This window comes from Drosophila nasuta, chromosome 3 (assembly GCF_023558535.2).
Source record: "Drosophila nasuta strain 15112-1781.00 chromosome 3, ASM2355853v1, whole genome shotgun sequence".
NCBI classification, from domain to species: domain Eukaryota; kingdom Metazoa; phylum Arthropoda; class Insecta; order Diptera; family Drosophilidae; genus Drosophila; species Drosophila nasuta.
In genome coordinates, this window is record NC_083457.1 from 25,966,170 (window position 1) to 25,989,675 (window position 23,506).

The 23,506-nt window shown below is 40.8% G+C and overlaps 1 protein-coding gene and 1 long non-coding RNA gene across 3 annotated transcripts in view; one reads left to right on the plus strand and one right to left on the minus strand.

Moving 5' to 3' along the window:
* Positions 1-23,506, minus strand: part of LOC132791052 (echinoderm microtubule-associated protein-like CG42247) — a 38,557-nt gene that overhangs the window by 13,234 nt on the left and 1,817 nt on the right. For both annotated transcript variants that reach the window (XM_060799834.1, XM_060799833.1), the window contains exon 2: positions 22,116-23,403. In XM_060799834.1, coding sequence (XP_060655817.1) covers positions 22,116-23,120 — 1,005 coding nt within the window. In that variant the 5' untranslated portion in view covers positions 23,121-23,403. The remainder of the gene's footprint in view (positions 1-22,115; positions 23,404-23,506) is intronic.
* On the plus strand, positions 3,056-6,706 carry LOC132791054 (uncharacterized). Its single transcript, XR_009632858.1, has 3 exons — positions 3,056-3,244; positions 6,236-6,556; positions 6,614-6,706. It is a non-coding gene; the product is annotated as an uncharacterized LOC132791054 (long non-coding RNA).

Here is a 23,506-nt window from a genome sequence, read left to right on the forward strand (position 1 = left end):
AAAATATTAAAAAAATCTTAAACTTGCAGCCTAACGGGAGATGCAAACTGAGAAAAAATAACACATTTTGTACATTATTCTTTATGCTTGTATTCTTCATACTATATTTGGCTCTTTTTCGAGTTACGAAACAAAACTTTAAGATATGACTTATAATTTTGGGCAGAAGTTTATTAGAAAATACTTTTTTCATTTTATACGGAAATCATTGTTATTTGTATTGGAGTTAGTTGGAATTTCAAATATATTTTTGATGTATATTTACACTTATACTAATTTATATACTTTATAGGGCATAACATCGTACACACATTTTTAAAGCGTTTTTCCAGATCAAATAAATAATTACATTTCAATAGTTAAAGTCACCATAAAAGCGATAAATAATAATAAATTGTATTAAAATTGTGTTTGTCCTTGTTGAATTTGTTTTCGGAAGTGAATGCTCAATTTTAATTTCTTTATGGCCCCAATTATTTTTCAATTTAATTTAATTTGCAAGTTGCGACTGCGGCTGGGAGAGCGAGGTCGACATCAACGTTGACGTCTGCGTCTGCGTCGCCGCCAACGTCAACGTCAACGGCGCCTGTGTTCGCTTTTCACTTTATTAGATTCCGGAAAAGGCACACACAATAATTTTAAAAACAAAATGCCGCAGGAGCTTAAGAAACAAAAACTCAAATTGAAATTAATGCAAATTCATTTTAAACTCAATTCTTCAACCAACATTTGTACATTTGCTTTGTGACAGCAGCGCCCAAAAGGCAGACGAACGGACGGACAGACAGACAGACAGACAGACAGACGGGCGGACGGAGTGAATCCTGACCGACCTGACCCCAATAACGACTGAATACAGTCGCAATATATGTTAAAAAGCTCACACACTCTTATAAATTTTTATGTGTGTACACTATGCATGTACTATATATACATACATATAAATACATACATATATATGTATATGTGGTATATAGTGTGTGCTATGTTTGTGCTTGTATAAATGAATGTTTTTTATAGCATTATCCATAGGAAGCCTGTGTGGATTTTCTGGCACAGCATGTGCAGAGGGTTACAATCAAAATCAAGGTTTTTAATTGAAATTGAAATTCAACAAAATGCTAAAATATCGGCATGAGACTGACGGCGTTGACTCTCTCTCGCCCTCGGTGTGAATTGGGATTTGTATGCTATTTGAATTTTTCTCTTTTTTGGTATCTTTTTTGTGCTGTTGTAAAGTCAATGTTATCAGTGGATGGATTCTTAACCTTTTTATCAATTACTGGCATGCTTAATATGCACTATGAAACCAATTAAAAATGCATAAAAGTAAATCTTTTGTTGTTTACGGGTGAAATCAAATCGAACGCATCGAAGAGAGCAACCTTGTGGCCTAGATGCTGCCACATTGAGGCCAAAGGCATGCAAAATGGCCACTTTAACTAACGCACTTGGCTCGGGGTAGCTGTAGCTACTTAGCAAATAGCAGTTTAGCAAAAGCTTAAATTACGCGCTCAATTAAACTTTGAGCAACTCGCAGCAAGCTCAGAGAAACGGGTGTTCGCCCTGGGTGAAGTGGAATTGAGTGGAGTGGGAGGGGAAAGGGGATTGGGAGTCTGAGTGTAACTTCAAAGCCCTTCGTTTGAGGTGCAGCCTCGCAGAAAATTCATTGAAGCCATCAACAACAACGACAAAACGTCGTACTACATCTCAAACCGAACTCACTCTTCAAACTGTGCTGAACTGTGTGTCAAGGGTCTCCTGAATCTGAATCCCAATCTGAATCTCAGACGCAGCTTTGGGGTCGTCCCAAGGCCACACATTTTTCGGGGGCATATTTAATATGTGAGCTTGCTCTCTCGCCTTGCCTTACCGCCTTCGATAATCGCAATGCTTATTATTGCTCGAGGGTATTGAATTTTTATTGCCGTAAACAAATAAATAGTCAGACAAAACAGTTATCTTCTCTCCACTTTCTGTGTGTGTAAACAAATAAATACGCATACTACATGTGGTACGCATGAGGTCTAGTCTTTTTGATGTTTTTTTGGTGCTAAATCAACACCTCCTCCCTCTTCTTCTAGCTGCTCAAGACAATGGGGTTGTTAGCCTTTGCGGGAAAAGGGTGTATGTATTAAATGTATGGATGGCGTCATCAAATGAAATAAGCGGTTAATTTAAATAGTGGGATCTTCTGCTTGCTTTTACTATGTCTGTCCTTTTATCTCACTTAGTTTGTTTTAATAAATTTGAACTATTTAAATGGGTTGGCAAGTTTAGAAGTTATTAAGCGTTGAAAGCAATTGTAAAATTAAATATATAATTGACAAACATATTCACATTATAAACTTTTCAGGAATTGTTCATATATATAATTGACTAATATTTATAAATTATATATTGCATAGTTCTCAGGAAATTTTGGTTTATTCTCTAAATGTTGCTTTGAAGTTACTACAACCATATAAGTTGACAAATGGGGATTTAATTAATTGTAAAACTGTTTAGTCAGCAAACTCTAGTGAGTTGTTGGATTAGCCATATGCAACTGAGCCATAAAACAATAATAAACTAATCAAAATAGTTTATATACGATTGCAAAAAGTTTGGCTAGTCAGTAATTTATTTGGACATTAAGTTTCAATTGAAAAATAATGGCATTTGGCGTAACACTTGTTCCATTTGAATAGATCTATGAAATGTGTGTGCAAGACAAGCTGAAAGTTTTTGGAAAACATACGTGTTCTAAGCAACTGCATTTGAAATTCAAATTCGAGAAAATTTACGACTATGTATCTTTCACCGTGAGGAGCGGAGACAACGAGTGGGGACGACGACGAACTTACCCGCCTAGGACGATGTACGAGGTGTACTATACTTATGAGAACAACCGCAGAAACGTCAAGTGAAATATTTAAAATTGCGCATACGCCACGTCAAAAAGGCTGGCGCACAGCCTGCACACGTAGACCATTAAAAAACACTTAGAAAAACAACAAAAGTCATTTAAACTTTTTGCCAACTTCTTTTTGCTTTTGCTTTTGCTGTGTGCTGCACTGTGTGCTATACGTCAAAATGGTTGGGGGCAGCAAATACAAAAAAAAAGAAATGTGAAATTAAGAGATGTGTGTTGGCGGCGGAGAATGGCAAATGGCGAACAGCGAGCAGCAAGCAGCGAGCAACGAGTGGCGAGTGGGAAAGTGGAGAGCGGAGAGTGGAGAGTATGCGAATGGTGGTTGAGTGGGTAAGTGGCCTCATTGTTTACACTGAACACTGACCCAAGACTTGGACGGCGATGTGAGCATCACAAAGGGCGAACTTTCTTCGCTATCCTCGTCGATGTACATTTAAGCGAAAGTTTTTCTCCTCTGCCCTGTTGATGAGTAGCTTCGTATTGTAAGTGGTGGCGGGAGGCGGGGGCGGAAGACAGGAGTCGAGCTGTGGGTGCGACTGTTTGCACACTTTAGTTGGCTTTTTGCTTTTAATTCACTTGCAGTTGCAGTTTTCCTTCACAACAGCAACAACAACAGCAGCAACAATAACAACAACAGCGGCAACAACAGACGAGCACAGCATTAAGTTAATAATAAATAAACGTAATTTTCTCTCTCGCCCGCTCGGATGTAGCGCTTAAACTGTTCACTGTGCAACGCGCTGCCTTTTAAAGTGAGTTAATTGAAAGCATTTAAATTTAATGGCACTTTAAATTAGTTGATTGCTTGCCCAGGTCTTTACTACAACACTGCACTTATGCAACACTGGAAGGCAGCTGGTCGGTCAGCCTGGATCTGAACCGCACATAAGTTTTTTTGTATCACGCGGCTAGCTTAAATTTCAACTTTAATTTTATTGTTTTTTATGCTTTTCGCTTTTTTTGCCCGGGAGCCAACAAATTGCTCGCTATTTAGCTTTCGTTTCCTTGGCGTTCGCTCTGCGACTGCAGCTAAGTGGCTGAAATTCACAAATCCAAAGGCTCACTTGCTTTGCGACGCCACTTCACGCGATTCCCCTGCCGCGTCACGCCACGTCACGCTACGTTACGTTACGTTACGTTACGCTATCCGACTGACCAGGTATTACACGTATACACATGTAAGTGCATGCGAATGTATGCGTGTTGAGCTGTGTGTGTGTGTGTGTGTGTGTGTGTGTGTTTCACACGTGTCGCGTACATAAACCATATTCAAATTGCCAACGCGCGACTTTATTTCGTTTTGCACAGAACACACACACACATTCGCACACACTCGCGTGCCTCACTTTACGAGTCACGTGAATGTATGAATGTGTGTGTGTGCGCCGCGTATAGTTGTATTTATTTATTGTTTAGCCAAATCAGCAGCAGCAATCTCGAGCCGCGAACATTAGCTGCCATTTTGTTGTGTCCGTTTACAGCGCTCTTTCGCAGTGCTTGTAATTGCCTCAGTGTTTGTTCTTCGGCAGGTTACGACCGCGAGACCACGACAACTACAACTACAACTACAGCGACAACTACAAACACAACAACAACAACAACAACTATAGCAAGGTAGTGTGCGTACTTGTAGTACCGCCACTCGACGCTGAATGGCGCTTCACTCGCTAAATGCGCGCCAAAAGTATGGCAGGCCTTTTGTTGTTGTTGTTTTTGGTCGTCAACATCGCATGCTATCGACTAACTGCAAACTGCAAACTGTTAACATGCAAACATGCATACAAATAATACAACCAAAACATATGTGTATACTACACGTATTTGATTTGCTATCTAAACATCATATTTATGATATGCTCAAGCACAATCATGTCTCATTAGCTGCTGAACCATCAAGTGAGTTGTTTTGCCTCGTCAAACGTCGTGTGCCAACAGCTGATACTCTCCATACACACTTTGTTAGTAGTTTGTTGTTGTTCTGTTGATTCGGCTACACTGCCGAGTTATTGCGACGCTCTTGGGTTTTCCCATACACACACACACGCTCACACTAGCTTACACCATCGACTTTGGCACTTTCGCTCTTTGCCTTCGGCACTGTATTGGTATTGGTTTTGCGTTGGACTGTGGTGTGTGGAGGGAGATGAAGAATGGGGTGCATGGACATTGCTATTCCTATTGGCATTCGTATTGGCATTGGTATTGGTTTTGGCATGCATAGCAAGCAATTTTGCCTAGAGTGCGTGTATCGCAGTTGTACTCGTAGTTGTATTGGTAGTTGTAGTTGTAGTTGTATCCCTAGCTGTAGTTGTAGTTGTAGTTGTCTTTGTAGTTGTCGTTCTCGCTGTAGTGGTTGTTGTCGTCGCTGTAGTTCTAGTTGTTGCTGTTGTCGTAGTTGTATTTACCGGCAGCCAGCCTGACTGACTGACTGCCTCAACAGCCATTGCTGCGGGTGGGGGTTCAAGTCCAGCCTGGGCCCCCGAGTGGTGTAGAGAGTGGAGAATGGAGAGAAACAAGAGTGGGCTAGAGGCTAGAGTGGGCCTGCCCCTCTGTAAGTTGATGTGGTAGTTTAGCTTATTGCTTTTCACTTTGAAGTGGCTTTATATGGATATTTATTACCATGTCGGTAGTATTTGTGTTTCACTTGCAAGTAGCACGTATTCTCACCAATTCTCCCCAACCCCCTCCTCCCTCTCGAATGAATGTGTATAGTATGTTATACTGCTCCTACTCGAACATTGGGGTTTTTCGCTAGTTTTTCGCTTTGATATCGTTGCCTACGGCCATTCTTCAACGTCGTCAGTACGCTCGCCTCGCTTTCTCTCTATGTGCAGTTTACTGCCCAGCTGCCTTTTCAATTTTCTTTCATTTTGTTTGTTGTTTCTGTTTCTGTTTCGGTTTCTGTTGCTGTTTTCTCTCGTAGTTGTTGCTAGCATTTTATGGTTGTATATCGTGTGTTTGGGCTGTGAATGAAACTGTATGAATTAGAATCGTCCTTTGCCCCTCTCCTTTCCTCACCGTTTACGTCTATTTTTGCATTATATACACTTGCTTTCTCTTTCTGTGACCCCCATAGTTCTTGCTCATTGTTATTTTGTTTCTTTGAAATTTAACAAAATAATTATGCTGCCTTTTGCTATTTGATTCTTTGCTACATCGTATTTTGTATATCAGAAAATCGAGTTAAGTCACTTTTTGTTATTCGATCAGAGCACAATAAAAGTTACTTGGCCAGCAGCAAACTAGAAACTTTATCTTTAATCAAGCCAAAGAAATGTTTAATAAACTTGGTTGCATTTAATAGCCTAACTGGATTTATAGTTGCAGGTGAAAATAAATTGTCCTTGCTGCTGTCCCGACTACATAATTAAATTTCAAATTGATTCCGGCCTTTTGCTGTCACCTGAAAGCCATCAATTTCCCAAGCCCGGCGAGTACAGACATTTTCGATGACGTGCTGAAACTCAAAATGAAGGAATTCTGTTTTGCTCTATTGATTCTCCTGAAACCTATTTATCGCGCAGGTAGTCGATGATACATTGTAGCTGTTTTCATTAAATTGCCATTGAGTTTGGAAAAGTTTCACGAGCTAAACTTGAATTAACCGAATTTTAGTTAGCATCGAATCCATGTTGGATACAAGTAAAGTTTATAAAATTATTACCTTTTCCATGTATATATCTATCTATCTTTTTATAGGATTGTTTATTTGAAACTAAATAAATATGTATATATGTATTTAAAACTACAAATATAGGTAAAAACTAAGACATATGTATATTTTAGACTGCAGACCTCAAATATTAAATTGACTCTAAACGTTTATTTCAGTGTGAAATGTTTTAATTTGGAATATTTATTTCATTTCTTTTTGTAATTTTATATTTCAAATGATATTTTTTTGTTTATAAATAAATTGAATTTTTTAGCGTTGTCAAACATTTTGAGCTTGCTCACCCAACACATATTAAATCAACTTCAATCAAGCAAATATTTCAGGGGAAAAACAATTATTGTAAACTGAAATGATTCACGCATTGATTGGAAAAGTTTTCAATTTGCTAAAAATCTTCTCGATTGGAATAAAGTCGAATGATCACACTTTCACACAAGCTGCTTTGCGATGTGATAGAAGGTCTAATCTTGACTCTGTCACCCTTGCCGTCAATTTGACATGACAATCAACTTAACTTGGACATGTATTAGGTACACACACACACACACTCGCACTTGCACACACACACATATGTGAAAACACAAACACGAGAGTAATGTTAATGTTTTTCCAATCAATTGTGTCACCAACAAGACTGGACTCGAACCCGTATGAAAATAAATACGCCGCACACGTACGCAGGCTGTGGTTCAATAAACAAACACTACACCCATACACACACACACACACACACACACAGGCAAAAAGAGATACATTTGATGGGCATTTTGTGTATGAGAAGACAACCAAAACGGCAACAACAAAATGTTGCCAATATAAAACACGACACAGTATTCAATAGAAGTGATCGAACAATATGGAAATAGAATTGAATATTATGAAGCACACAAACACAATGTAATCCTAGCTTGTTTTGTCTAGTTGTTGTTCAGTTATTGACAACAACTTCGAGTCCCCCAATGAAAGGTGCATTCATTTGATATTCGAGCGAATGGTTTATGGAATTCCAAAATATGTGCTCATACATAAGCAACACACACAATCGGCCGAAAAATAATTCTCATTGTCTGGCCGAAACTATGGCAATGCGTTTTTGGTCAGTTTCATTTTCATTTTCGTTTTCAGTTGAGTTGAGTTTTCAGTTCAGCTCAGTGTTGCATACTTTTATGTTCGACCATCAACTCATATTTTTCATTTTGCAGTATCTATTGTCACACACACACACACACACACACATAGACAGTCTAGTCACACACTCAGTTGTCGCTTACCGGGCTCAACTTGTTAATAAAACTTTACCGATTTTATGCCTTGGCAAAATGATTACTGCGAAGCACACACAATTTAAAGTTTTTAGCGCACATAAATCAAAAATCCAAAGCCAAACCGCAGAGTCCACAATTGCCGGTAAGGCTGCAGCTTCAGTTCAGTTTGTGCTCTTCAGCTCTTTGCCTGCTGCTTCAACTAGTTCTTGTGGCTTGGCTTCTGCTTCTACTTCTGCTTCAGCAGGAGTCTGGCCAACGCGTGCGTGCAAAGTTGTTTAGTGAAAAACTTGAACTGGACACAGCGGTTGCCGTTGCTCTCTGAGCACACACAAAAAAACACAGAAATGTACAAAGTCGAGTTGAAACAAAAGTGCTTTATGTGCCACAAGGTAGCAGCAATCGAACAAAGCGGGACAGCGATAGTGGAAAGGAGTGGGGAAGCGAGAAAAAGAGAACACACAAAAACCAGCAGCAGGGCAAGGAAAATTAATAAAAGTCATAATAATACTCGCAATTTCCTTTACCCCGCCCACAGCACAGCACAGCTCAGCTCAGCTCAGTTGAGTTCAGCTTTTTGCATATTTGAACTGTGTGCGAGTACTCGACAGAAAATTCCTTTGCCGCAGATTGGGGCAGCAACAGCAACAGTGGAAGCAGCAGCTAGATGCTGCTGTTTTGCAGTTTGTTGCGCTGCTTTTCATTTAAATAGTTTCAATTGGCATATTTTTGGCTCATTTATGCGCCCTTGATGCGATAGTTGCGATATTATTATTATTATTATTACTATTACTATTATGTTTTATTTCTCTGCTCCTTTGTTGCCTCTAAAGTACACTCGAGTGTGTGCGTGTGAGTGTGTGTGTTTTGGGCTATAATCCAGAGCAACCTGACCCTCTCGACTCTGGGGTTGTTGATGGCCTCGCAAAGCACCGAATATTTTTATGCAACATTCGTGCGGAAGTGGCATGGCTGGTGACTTATCGCCGCCATTCCGTCGGCCATCGACGTGCGTCCATTCGTCGCTTATTGTCAGCTCTCTCTCTCTCCTCTCCCCTCTCTCTCTCTTCGTTTGCGTGTGTGTGTGTGTGTGTGCGTGCGTGTATAAATAATTTCAGCATTTATTATTTGCTTTAGGTGTAAATATTTCAAGCTCACAAGTCGGCCGAAAAAAATGAGCAAAAAGAAAGTTGTAGCTCGCTTTGCTAGAAAGAGGTCGAGGTTTATGGCTTAATTATTCCAGTGCATGAAACGCGCTGCTGGCTTGAGACTGAGACCAAGCTAAGAAGAGGGAGAGGGAGAAGGAGTGGGGGAAGTCAAAGATGGAAACGGAGGCTTTGCTCCCATTGTGAAACGAGTGCGGGCCATTTGTGTGTGTGTAACCCCTTTTATGTGGCTATGACCTAAGAAACGATTGCCAAAGGCCTTACCACGCCTTCCCCATTATAATCCGCCCGCTTGTGGTTACCCTGCTCCTCCCCCTCTCTACACTCCTCTGCTATGTGGGTTGTGCCTTTTCTTACGATTTTTTTGTAGATTCCTTGCCACAGCACACGCATATTATACATAATTTTTTATGATTTATAAATCCTAGAGCTTGTCGTATTTTCGTTTTTTATTTTTTGTTGATTTTATTTTATTTTAATTATTTCCTACATGCGCGCCGTTTGTTAATGGTCACGTCAGCACCGACTTTAACCGTGTGTAGCGGAGGTCAACTTTGTCATTAACCCATAACTAGTTAAAAAAAAAAATGAAGAGAAAAGAAAAGAAACATAATAAATGATGGGAGTATGAAATACGCTCGTGTGGCACGTGCAACGGGGGTGGCATCAATTGGTAATTGGCAAATCTGTTTGTGACCCGAATCGGATTTGAATCCGAGCACAGGAAATATGCCACAATATACAATAAATACAAATGTCATGCTCAGCTTAGTATTTCTATTTTTTTTTTATAGATTTCAATTCGCAAAAATGACCTTCAGTCGGTGTCTGTGACTGTCTGGACTGAGCTGGACTGGACTGGATGACTTGCCTCATTTTGTATTTTGGGGGAGGAATATTAAATTTTCTTTTTGGTGAATAGCGTTACAGAAATTCATAAGCTGATTTGAATTTAATTACGAGTTGAGGCGCCGTGCGATTTTTTTTCTATTTTTTCTTCGCTCAGTTGACATTGGAACGCCGTTTTGCTGTTTGTTGTCCGATAAACGTTATGCAAATTGCAAATTACCTGCCACATGCCTCTCTCAATACCAACTTTTGTACTTTTTTTTGCTTTCTATAATGCTGACAAATTGTTGATGAATGTGTTAAATGCGATTTTCGCTTCTTTCTTGAGCAGTGCTGCCAGTGCTAAAGGTAGAAAATGGCAGCACTGGCAACAGCAGCAGCAGTGCTGCCTAATTGCATTTCGTGCGCCGCTCTGTCTCCAGTGGCACGTTAATGAGTGCTGGGAAACGCGCAGGAATGCCAACTTTACTAAATCATTTCAGGCATGACAACTTGACGTTTAGACCATGTACAATTGTGGGTGGGCATTGTGGCCATGTGCCACATTCACACACACACACACACACACACATACAGTACGTATGTATTTGTGTGGAACATGCATATATATCACATATGTCTTTACCATTTCCAAGTGACATTTTCTGCTCCATTATTTTCATCATGTCTGACAGAAGACGCGTCAACATGCAAGTGGCAAACACAAGGGGCACAACACGTAACTGTGCATGTGAATGAATATGTGTGGCAGGCACTGTAACAGCAACAGCTACAGTAACGCCAACTCTTTTCGCATTGTCCGCCTTTTGTCTGGCTTAGACACCAATATATTATGTGTGTGTGTGAGAGAGCGGAAGGGAAACAGAGATGTGTGTGTGTGTGTGTGTGTGTGTCACGAGTATCAGTTAGCTGTTGCATGCCACACAAACACAGCTAAGTATGCAGTAAAGTATACACTTATTTCCTGCAACTTCCACTTTAGTCCGAGAACAAGTACTTACGAGCCCGAGAAGACTTCACTTTGCGTCAGCAATTTGTAATGGAAATATTTGTTGGTCGCCTGGGATGAGGGATTTGGGATTAAAGCCAAAGCGAACATCTTTTGCTCGACAAAAAGGCGGCACCCTCCGCTCTCCTCATGCCATTTATCATGGGGCACTGTGATTTAATTTATGCATCTTGATCCCTTTCAAAATAACAAACTGGCATTGCAACATTCTGTGCATGCAAATTTGACACTCTGCCTCATTATTTGACACCACAATAATTTGTGACTTGCCACACACACATACATACACACTATATCGACACACACACTCGCTTGCATCGGGGTTAATAAGGAAATATCCTTTTACACATGTGACCCTAATAATTTTGCCAGTTTCTTCTTCTGCTGCTGCTGCGAGAGAAAAGCAAAGTCTGAGAAGTGGCGAACTACACGCTTGCATTACTAATAATAACCATTATGTGCACGAGTGAGTGTGTGAGCTGTGTGTTGTGATTTATTGCATTCGTGTGCCAGATTTTACAAATGTAATGCGCCGCACACTCCATGGAGGAGTCCTCTTCCCCATTCCCATTCCCATTCTCATCCTCATGCATATGCAAAGTTTCGAATATTTTGCTTTGCCAGCCATATGAGTGCGACATTGTACTAAGTATGTAGCTATATACTATACATTCCCATGCGTATGTATGTGTGTGTGTGCGAGGGTGTGACTCTGACTCTGATTCTATGCTCTGTTGTTGTGGCAAGCATAAATTTACGAAGCAAAGTCATATTTCTTTCGACATTTTGTGTGCGTTTCATTTCATAGCCAAAGTGCCATGGACATACGTGTCGGAATTATTTGACTTCCGTAGCCGTTTCAGTTGCTGTTGCTTTTGCTTTTGCTGTTGCTCTGTTGCATATGAATTTGTAATTTTTAACGGCTTTACAACTTCATGGATTGCTTAAATAAACGGAGATGCTTTCACCAATTAATTGAGATACAGAGAAGTGGAAAAATCAGCATTGTATGCTAACTGATTCAATTATATGACAAACTTGAGATGCAAGTGCATTCGCCCATATTCACATACATTCACATATTCATTTTCCATATATTTGTATTCATATGCAGTTGCACAACTGAAGACAGCTTCATAACTATGCACATATCATTGTTGAAAACTGCCTCAACTTTTCCAAATCTGATAAATTATAACTGGCAAAAGTTGCGTTTGGAAATGTTAAACATTGCCTCGGCATTTTGCTGCAACTTGAGGCATTAGTTGTGGCAAGTGCATTCGTGTGCGTGTGTGTGCGGCAAAAGTTGAGCATTTTCAATTTATGTGCGTGGCCTGAATAAGTATTTCCCTAAAGCACTTTTGAATCACTTTTGGGCAATTTTGCCATTTTAATCAGTTCACTTGCAGCAACTTGTGATGCATGCCACATCTCATTTTGCATTGACACCTTTCACTATATATATATATATGTATTTACTTGTGATGTCTGCAGAAAGGCATTTACAGCCGACTCCTTGGCCCAAAAGTCACGCAACGTCGTCAACTTCTCAGGCGGCTCTCGAGCAGCGTATGTGGTCATCTCAGTGGTTGTCGACTCGGCGTACATCAGTTCGGCTTTTCTTTTGCTTTTGTGGTTCGTAATTATTTTATTATTGTACTTGTTGGCTACTTAGCCTAGTTTTGGTTTTATTTTTGGCTATGTTGCGCCTTGAACTCCAAATAACTTGCCATAAATGAAATGTGAGCACGTGACAAACGTTGGCCTAATTTATGCGCTTGACTCTCAAGGTGATTTTGTGTGCCTCAACAAAAGGCATTCATCACACGCTCTCACACTCGCTGAGACAAAACACAATTAATACCACAAAAAAACACACACACTACACTACACACAACACACGAAACGTGGGCGAATTTTAAAAGGTTTCTCGTGTTACCCAGATCTGAATCCGAATCGAGATCCAGAAGAGAACATGTTCCCGCGTATAACCGCATTCACCCGTTCGCTTTGGCGCTTCAACTGTTTTGCGCCTCTGCAACATTTTGTGGCATTTGGCCACAGTGTAGCCGGAACGCCTATGGTCGAAAGTTTTGAGTGTTTCTTGTGGTCTCGAAGCGATATGGCTATATGGCGACAATATGGCGCAAAATATTGCAGCGCATACATAAACATTAGCAAACAAAGGAGGGAAGGGGCGTGTGTCAGCGTGTGTGTGTGTGTGAGTGTGTGATATACTCTAATGGCATTTTCAAATGGCTTAGAAAGTAACTTTATATGAAAGCCGCAGCTCAGTCACATACGAGTGCAAGGCAAGACGTTGGCGATGTGGTTGAGAATGACGGGCACTGTGACACGTTAACCATCAACAACGACGGCAACGATGTCGACGACAACACACACACACACAGACACACTCAGCGAGAAACGACAACGACAACAATGGCGGCGTTTCAATTGCATTTCCGTTTGCACCAGTTTTCATTTCAAAACTCATAAGTTTTCGACGACGTCAACGGCAGAGCAACGACAACAACAAGAACGGAGGAGGACGCGCGACGTCGATGACGAAGACGTGACCAAGTTGGGACCTCGCAGCTTAGCTGTCGCCGTCGTCGTCGTCGTCGTTGTCGTCGGCTTTGGCCAGCGCACGATCTTGTGGTTGACGGTGCGGCACAACTGTTTGCAAATTCTGAAACTTTTCAATATGTCGCGCTAGCTCAACGACTAGAATGCCTGCACAGTGGCACAAATTGCAAATAGTTGGGGCAAAAATGTTGTTTACATAATGCACAATTTCAGTAAACGACAGCCAACTCGATATGCAATGGAAAGCATAAAGAATGTGTGGCAAGTCTGCTTTAAAATATGTTTCCCTTGTCAAAAGTTTTAGTTCTCATACACACAAAAAAAATCGTCATTTAATTTGCAATTTAATTAAACAACTGTCAGTTGTGTTCATAATTAAAAGTGTGAAGCATTTGTAGCAAGTCTCATCACAACTCAGTTCCCTTGTCAGTGAGTGAAAGTTGTCTGTGGAAAACAAGAAGAAGAGGAAGGAGCTGAGTGAGAGGTCCTTCCGCTGAGCCGCTTGACAACTTTCACCATTAGCGGCACAATGGAATACAATACATATACACACACACACACACACACACACACACACACACAAGTCGAATTTGTTGTCTGCACCATCAATTCAACTTGAAGACGTCGTTTTCCGTCGTTTCCCCTACACTCCCAACACCGCCCGTTCTCCGGATGGGCGACACCAAATGCTGCATGCCCCCCAGACGCTTGTCGCTTGTCGCCTCGTCTGTGTTTTATTGCTGTGCGCTTTGGGGGCAATGAGAATGGTTCCCATTGCCGTCGACGTTGCCGTCGTCGTTGCCTACTTTGCCGCTCGACGCCCGGTGAATTGAGTTGTTTTGCATAGTTTAAACAAATCCCTTGACGTCAGGCTTAGAGTTATGAAAATATGATGGCACAATCTGAGCAAAGGAGTAGGAGGAGGCAAGGGAGGGAGCATTGCAGTTTAGTTGGCCCCGCCTTTGCTTGCCTGTGAATAATTTATTTATTTTGCAAATTTCGCTTTTGCCGCTTAAATTGGATAAACAGTTTAGGTACTTTAGCTTTTGTCGCTGTATAAAATTTGTGATCATTTATTTTAGCCTCTGTTTTGCCACTTTGCCAGTTGCCAGTTGCAAGTTGGCCACTTATTTTCTTGGCAGCCGAAAAACGAGAGCAACAAAGAAAAAAGACTACAATTTCTAATTACTGTCATTTGGCTTTTACTTGTGCCGACTTAAGCTATAGGCCAATGTCTGCGGTTGGCCATAAAACCGATTTCTCTGCGTGATGCTGCCAACAAACATTACGTTAATTTCGTTTAGGGTGCGAGCATTTTTTGGCTCTTCTTTAGTTTGTTTCCAAATTGGGTTTATTTCTTATTAGCCCGGTTGTGTTTTGCCAGTTGCTAAAGCGAGTGCAGCTGCAGCTTTCGGGCCAAGCCTCTTTCGTGTACTTAGCGTCGGACAATGCATCAGCTCAGAGTCAATAAAGTTTTATAGTGGCAGCAACCTTTGGCGCAGCTTGCAACAGTTTAAAATTGTCCTTTACTATTTATTTAAGGACACTCCCCATTGTTTGTCTCGCAATTGCAATTGCAATTGCAATTGTTGTAGCTGTAGCTGTTGCTGTTGCTGCAATTAAAAACGCTGATATATGTGCTTTTTACAATTCAATAAATTCGCGCAATGCTTTACTGTTGCCCAGCAGCAACAGCCAACAGACAGAGGACAACAGACAGGAGACTGTCTGCCCTGCTGGCCATCATCCTAGGTCTGACCAACTGACCATCTCGTCCTCTTCTGCCCCAGAGTGCAATATTTAATGCAATGCTGTTGTTTTCGCCTCCACTCTGGCCTTGTACACAATTTATTTTGACTCTTTGCACGCGACCAATTCTGAATCTTGCAACCAATGACAGTTTAATTAATTGCCACACTGTAATGCGTTTTAAATTGTCATGTTTATACAGCAATGTCCGGCGGCTGTCGAGAGCCGACAATGCTCACTCGCTCTCTCTCCCTCTGTCTCTTTGCCCCCCTTTTGATTCTCTGCTTGCGTTTACTATTATTCTGTGGGTGGTTGACGTTAAGCTCGATGCTCGATGGCAATTGCCTGACGGGTGACCGGTGATGGGTGATGGCGGCTGATTGTGCCACAATGGTAGACATTCGACAATTGCAATCGAACACTACAAATATTAAGTATACGCATAAATAATAAACAAGCCCACTAAATGTTTTGCCTTTCAATGCAATGTTGTTCAGTTTAATTAAATGTGATTATATTGCAATTCAGGAATTTCTTATATTCTACTTTAACATTTTTTCTTATTATGTCTCTTTAAGGAAATAATTCGAAATATTAAGTATACGTATCAGAGATAAACTAGCCAAGTAAAAGGAATGTTATTCAGTTTAATTAAAAGTGATTATTTTTATCATTTTATATTCTACTTTACTGTATATATTATTTTTGTGACAAATTTACTCTGGCTACTCAAGAAATATTAAGTATACGCATCGATGTTTTGCCTATCAATTAAATGCATTTCAGTTTTATAAAAAGTGATAATTTTTTGCTATTCTTTGCTTTTATACTTTTTTTAAAACACATCTCTTGCTACTCTACTCATAGTTAAAATATTAGGTATACGCAAAAATAATATCCAAACTTTGTGAATGTTTTGCATAGCAGAATTTTTGTAAAGTTTATTTAAAAGTGATCCTTTCAGTAGTGCTTCTTAGCCTCTCTTGAAATATATTTTAAAATATTAAGTATACGCATAAAAAATCAACCAGACATGTACATGAATGCTTTTCCAAAGAAAGAAATGTTCTTCAATTTAATTCAAAATAGTTATTTTACAATTCAGGAATAACTTTCTTGCTAATCAAGTATTTTTCTGAATATTTAAAAATGTTACGTATACGCAAGAATAATAAACCACAAAAGTAAAAGTTTTTTTCAATAGTTTTAAATTTCTGTATTTGGTTGTTATAAAGTTTCTCTTGCCACTCAATTCTATTTTGAAATATATGCAAATAAGCATACACATCAAAAATAAACTAGACAAGTAAATGTTTTTCTCAACAAAGAAATGTTGTTCAGTTTAATTAAAAGTTGCTATTTTTCTATTCTGGAATTACTCATAAAGCCTTTTTTGCCACTCAACTATTTTTCAAAATATTTTAAAATATTAAGTATACGCAACAATAATACATCAGGAAAGTGCAATTTGTTTCCTGTAGTTTTTAATTTGTATATTTGCTTGTTATAAAGTTTCTCTTGCCACTCAAGTCTATTTGCAAATATTAAGTATACGCATCAAAAATAAACCAGACAAGTAAATGTTTTGCAAAGCAAAGAAATGTTGTCCAGTTTAATTAAAAATGCTTATTTTGCAATTGAGGAATTACTTGTATTCTTCTCCCTTTCAATATTTTGTTGTTATAAAGATACTCTTGCTACTCAAGATTCTTCTCAAATATTGAGATAGAAATAACTTAATTCTTTTAAATTTCGTTCAAGTTTTAAAGAAATTATTTCAGCAACTATGAAATGTATTTGCAATGCAGCAAAAATAATCAATTATTGCAGAATTTTCTGAGTAAATTCAAAATGGCAGCCACTGTAATTGAACAATTTGTTGCTCTCGCTCTAAAGAGTAAGCGAGAGAGAGAGTAAGTGAGTGAGCAGAGTGAGCAGAGTGAGTTTGAGTGTGGCAGTTGGCTTTATTATTTTCAATTTGTGTTCCATTGGTTTTAATAATTGTTATTATTGGTTCGAGCTCTGCTCTGTTGTTGGCTGTTTTGGTCAACTGTTTTTTTTTGTTTCAACACCTACAAATTTTCACATTTCGAACATCATCGCATTATTATTTATATCATCAATAGCGATGTCGAGTGTTGTCCGTCCCAATGTTCATGGTCTGTGCATTTCAATTAAGGCAACGGATTAGCTCTGAACCACATATGATTTAGAATTAGTCGAGTCGAATTGAGTCAAGTGCTCGCAATTGGGTGTTTAAATAGCAGCGACAGCATGAGGGGAGCTGATATAAAACCATTTAATTGACAGGCGAGTAATTTATTAAAGTGCTTATTAATACCCTGATAAAAGCTCATTGCAGCTGCCTCCAAAATTGTGTAGCAGCAGCGGCAATTGGGGCTAATACAATACGAGCAACAACAATGGCATTTGCATGTAGGGCAAATTTGCCAAGTCAATGCGCCTGCTACGTGGCGTATGCGTAATATTAATAGATGTCTAGCTTACGTCTACGTAAGCAAATTATGCGGCGTCTGTTTGCTGTTTTAGCCATAATTGCAAATGCCTTAAGGTCCTTGGCACACATGCTGGCACACACACCCACACACTCACACACACACTCCCACACACACAAACACAAGCACTTACACCAACGCACATGCTTGCATAGTACTCAGTACAAATAAGGCAACAATAGGCATTCTCGTATCTCTCGATTGCTTATCAGGCATTTGTGCTTGTGCTTCATTTGATTTGTTAATTTGAGTTCATCTCTAATTGCCCAGAACAAATACGAGAACTCCATATGCCAATCTCACTAATTGAAGTAATTTATGCGATTGTTCAGTTCAGTTCAGTGATCTTTAAAAAAAAGAGTAAGGAAATAATTCAGAGCTGAGCTGTTGTTTACAGTGCAATCAACGTTGTTTTAAAGGACTGTGAATGAACTTATATTACTCATTGCAGTCGGCAATAATTGATAAAAAGAATTCCTTTAATGTGCTTGACACAGTCATAAGGGAAAACAATAAGAGCAGAATGATGACGTCCTTGGGGCCAAAACGCAAATGCGCAATTTGTGTCCGCAGCTCAGGCGAATGCATCACGTAAATGCTGGCGAAATTCATCAGACGCCTGGCAACGACTCAGGGGAAGAGAATGTAGAGGAGAAGGCAATGGCTGCGACAGCGAGAGCTTCTCTTTGTGTGTTTGGTGTAATCTCGCTCATATGTCACTCTGCAGCTTGATGGCCATAATTTTAGTGGCTTTTGTGTTTGGACGCAAACAACGAAAGAACGGGAGAGAAAAAAAAATAATAATTGACGTCAAATCTCGTTTCCCATTCTCTAGCTTTGCGCTCGTGCGCGCTTGTTTGCAGTTAATTACAACGCGCCTGTTGCCTGATGATGCCACATGCCCCACATGCCGCAACGCTCCAATGCCTGACCTTGCGTGCTGCATTCGCAGTGCAGAGGTTTCGCTTTTTGGCATGCCGCGCACGTTTGTGCCAAAAATCTTAATTTCTTTCTGGGGTTTGGCTTGAAATTCATAAGCTTCTCGTGTCCATTTTGCTGCTGCTTCGGTTTTGCTGGGGTGCAGCACGAGGCAACAATAAGCGGAGCACCGACAAGCCTTGCATGTTCACTCCACAGCCAACACTCCCAAGAGTTTTGTGTGGCAGCTTCTCACATGCGACTTGCTGCTGCCGTTGCTGTTGCCCTTGTCGGCTATCATTCATAATTGGCTTGCTGCACCTGTGTGGCATATATATTTATGGCAAACTCCCCAAAAATGCTGCACTGTGTCTTCGTTACGCTTTGAAAGTGTATTATAAATTCGTTGATTTTCAAATTGTATTTATTGAATGAGAGCAAGTGCAAGTGCAACCTTGTTCGACCCCCACAAACTGACCTTGTTGCTTGTGGCCAATTATTTTTATGACTTAACAAGGCGACTTCAATTTTCTGCTGCTTCTGCTGCACCCAAAATGTTTGAAAAAGTCGCCTTCATTGGTCACGCATGCAACATGACGAATAAATTATCATAAATGGTTTCGTAAACAGTTTTTGTACAAAATTTAGCTGAAGTTTGCGTGCCTCAGTTCTTGGTCCTGCCTGCTCCTTGTGGAACCGTAAACTATACTCCGTTAGCCTTAAGTCCTAAGCCGAAAATGGAGCCCAATTAATTTATATTATTAGCAATGTTCATTGCTCTTGCAGTTCACGCCTTTTCACTGCACTGCTTAGAACTTGCTTCCGCTCTTTCTCTCTTTCTCTGTTTCTCCCATCCATTTGCTCTCTCGCTCGTGCAAACACTTTTAATTTCCCTAAGTGAAACGCCACAAGTTTTCAAATTGGCCCTCTTCTCTGCATGAGGCGCCCAGAGGGAGAGAAGGCAAGTGGAATGAAGAAAGAGGGCGAGAGTTCTAGAGAGATGAAGTGCATTCATTTTTCTATGCACTCGCACCATTTTAGCAGGGGGGCACAGTTTCGTGCTCTGGAGCACTGAGCTCTGAGCTCTCTGGTATTGTTCTTTGTTGCCTTTTGTTCGCCCTGCAACTTGCTGCATGCCACATGCGGCACACACACACACACATTCTCCACGTTCTGTACGTCAAGAGCGCTGTTGGCGATGCGACCGCGGCTCCAACTCAGATGCCTTTCGTCCCGAGGTTTTGATTCAGCGGGAGAGCGAAGAGTTCTAGCTGCGCTTTTGTTTACCAGCCACGGGCAATGCAACGCCGTGGCACGACCAACAGAAACAGAAAGGACGACGAACGCAAATGGCTTTTGCTTGGCTTTCTGCTGGCTCTTTGTCTTGCCAGTTTCGCTTTTGAGCCAGAGACTGCATTATGAGAGAGTCGAAATCAAGCCAAAATCCAAGTCAAGTCAAGCCAAAGCCAAGACATCGCGGCGGACAACTGCGCTGGGTTAGGTTAGTCTCGTCTCGTCATTTCCTTACCCCATAACTCTTGGCCCATGCCTCTTGCTATTATCAATTATGGATGCATGACTTCCTATCGACTGTACACACAGACTCAGTCTTTGCCCAAAGGGAATACGCAAAACTTGCTCAATAGTTCGCCTGGGACATGCGGGAAGTGCAGTTTGATGATTGCCCAAAATTTCAATTTGTCTTTCGTGCAAAACGAAAAACGATTCGTTTTCAATTAACTTCCGAGACGCCGAAGTTCCGCTGCCTTCCCCATAGCCAACTTTAATGAGCTGAATGCTTTAGATAAAACAAAAAGTGCGATGCACAAATTTGTTGAATTCAAATCAATTTATTTTCATTGGCTTTTAAATAGCCAAAGAAAATTTCTTTTGGAAAGTGAGTTTCATATAATAATTTACTATTCTTGGTAGCCTGATTTGACACTTTGATTGAGTGAAGTAAGAATTTATGGGCATGTATTTAACTGAGGAATCTGATCTGACCATTTAGAGACTAAGATACAACGAAAAGAATATTTCAACAATTATATTAACACAGGTCTAAATCAAGACGACGTTGAATAAATCATTGCCATGGGTAATATTCTTTTGGCATACACATTACGATGATGAACCTCAATTTCAATTCAGATGACGAAATATAGTATATAGTAAATAAATTTAATATTAAACAAACCTTGAAGTCTGATAATATTAGAAAATCAAGTTTATCTAAATTCTCAGGCAACATTGATGGTAAAAATCACAAAGGATTGGGCAGCTAAGATTCGATTGTTAATGTTGTAGTACTCTATATTTTTGCGGATTATTTTAAGAGTATTATTTGTAAGCTTTAAGTAAACTTTATTTAAGTAAATACTCTTATTCATAAAGTTAATACAAAAAGCAGTAGGATTTTCAGGATCTTCCATGCTGCGAAAGCTTCCATGTACTAAAAGCTATTCTGATCCCGTTCTTAATTCCATTTACAAGTCAAGTTCTCATAATCCAACCCCAAAACTTTAGACAGTACACGCTTTACTTATAATCAGAGAACACTACGCTTAAAGAACACTCTTAGCTTCTCTTCCGTGTGTGCCGCATTCTCTTCGAGGCCCTTCATAAAAAGGAACCATAAAACGCGCAACCTAATTTCAAAGTCGTGCAAGTCAAGCGTCGTACTAACAAGTATACACGTAAGCATGAGTGTGTGTGTGTGTGTGTGTGTGTGTGTGTGTGTGTGTGTGTGTGTGTGTGTGTGTGTGTGTGTGTGTGTGTGTGTGTGTGTGTGTGTGTGTGTGTGTGTGAGTACGCGATTGAGTGTATTTTGTGTAGTGGAGTATTACACGTAAAACTCCCACGAATGTTAGACAAATCGCCTTAGCACGTAAGAACAAGAACGAGAACATGAGCAAGAACAACACGAACAAATAGAAAAGAGAGGGTGCTAACTGGGGTCACTTGCTAAGCACACACACACACACATACACATGCTGGCAACGAGTACTTGCTTGGCACAAAAAGAAGCATGAGAAGGAGACGAGAGAGAGAGAGAAAAGGAAAGTGCTCGCATGCGAAAAATTTTCGCTTGAAGCAGCTAACAGCAGCGGAAAAAGGAACAAAACAAAAGGAAAAGTGAGAATATCTGAGGTTTTTAGGCCAAGTGACGAAATGGGCTGCCACTTGGAGTGGGACGCTGACCGCAATAACCAATAGCGTATATAGTTGTACACTCCTCTCTCTTTCTATATATATATATATATGGTATACTATACAACAATATAAGTATGTGTGCATATATTTGCATATGTATGCAAAATTATACCAAAATATTCAAATTTCTATTGATTTTGCAGTAAAGTTGACGTGGAAAGCAACACTTAAACTTCAAAATGCATCGAGCTAGAACAACACATCCGAAGGACGCATAACTGCAAATCCATTTTAGAAACAAGTTAGGAACTCACCTTGAATGCCTTGAATGAGGATACCACATAGAAGGCGCCATCCTCGAGCTCCTCCAGATGATACTTGCGATCGCCGTCCATGGAGAAAACGTAGCGTGCCCCACGCGGCAGATCCATTTTGGGCGAGATCTTGTCCAGCAGATTATCGAGCGAGGTGACATCCCGACCGGGACGATAGCGCAGCTCGACGCCCGGAAAGAAGGGATCACCATTGCGATAGAAGACCACACGGCGTGCCTTCCAATACGAGAGATTCGAGTAGCGTGAGGCCGCCGCACTGGAGATCTCGGGACGCGACTTGGAACGTACGAGGGGGACAACCGGAGGCTGCTCCGATGTCTCGCTCATGTTATCCAGATAGCTGGGACTAATCGCGCGACTTTGATGTCCGCTCTGGATGCCACCGCCACCTGCAGCAGTAGCCGAGTGACCAGCTGTGCCGCCGTTGCGCTGTTGCCAATAGTCCGGCAATTGACTGGAGCCACCGCCGGCTCCAGCACGGCCAGCAGCTGCTCCTGCTCCTCCCCCACCTCCTGGAGTTGTAGTCGAGTGCAAGTCGCCGGCTGCTAAGTCATCATCATCGTCGTCATAGTGAGCACTCTGAGGCTGTATCTGGAAGCTAGAGTTGCCACGTGCCGTGGGACTCTTGGTCGGGCTATTGCGGTTGCTATCGTTAGTCGGATGATGATTATTGTGACCCAATTGCGATGCGTTATGATGATTCAGTTGGTTATCGTTATCATCGAATTGGCCAGTCGTCTGAGTGAATGTCGGCGAAACGTTTCCCTCGAGTTGTGAGTTCGAACTAATTTGTGGCATTGTTTTGCCACCGTGGTGCACGGCCGACTCGTCATTAGCAGCTGCGACGCCGCCGTCGTCGTCATCGCCGCCACCGCTGCCGCCTTTGCCATCGCCGCCATTGCCATCGCCGTCGCCATCGCCATCAACGTTGCCATTGCGATGGGCACTCATGCCGTCCAAGTAGTCGTTCTCTTCGTTGGACATTGTCCGCTCTCTCTCTTAAATCCAACTCTCTACTCGTATTGCCAACTCTATAGCCAATCTCAGCCAGCGGTTGCCTTGCGTGACTGCGTTTGTTGTGGTCAAAAGTCAAAGCTGCGCGATGTCGCGTCGACTCACAAAACTCTTCTCGCCTGCTGTTGCTTTAACAACTCGACTCCTTTTTTAGTCAACTCGAGTGCTCTGTGCCGTGAGGTTGCCACTTACATTTTCCTCAAAACTTTCTAGCAAAAATAATGAAAGTTGACGCCACTTTGAATATATGATCCTAAAAAATTCAGAAAATAAAGAAAGCTCATTTTGAGTATTAAAGAGTAACATTTCAATGCTTTAATTATTCTTTTCTAGATGTGTTTTATTAAGCAATTGAA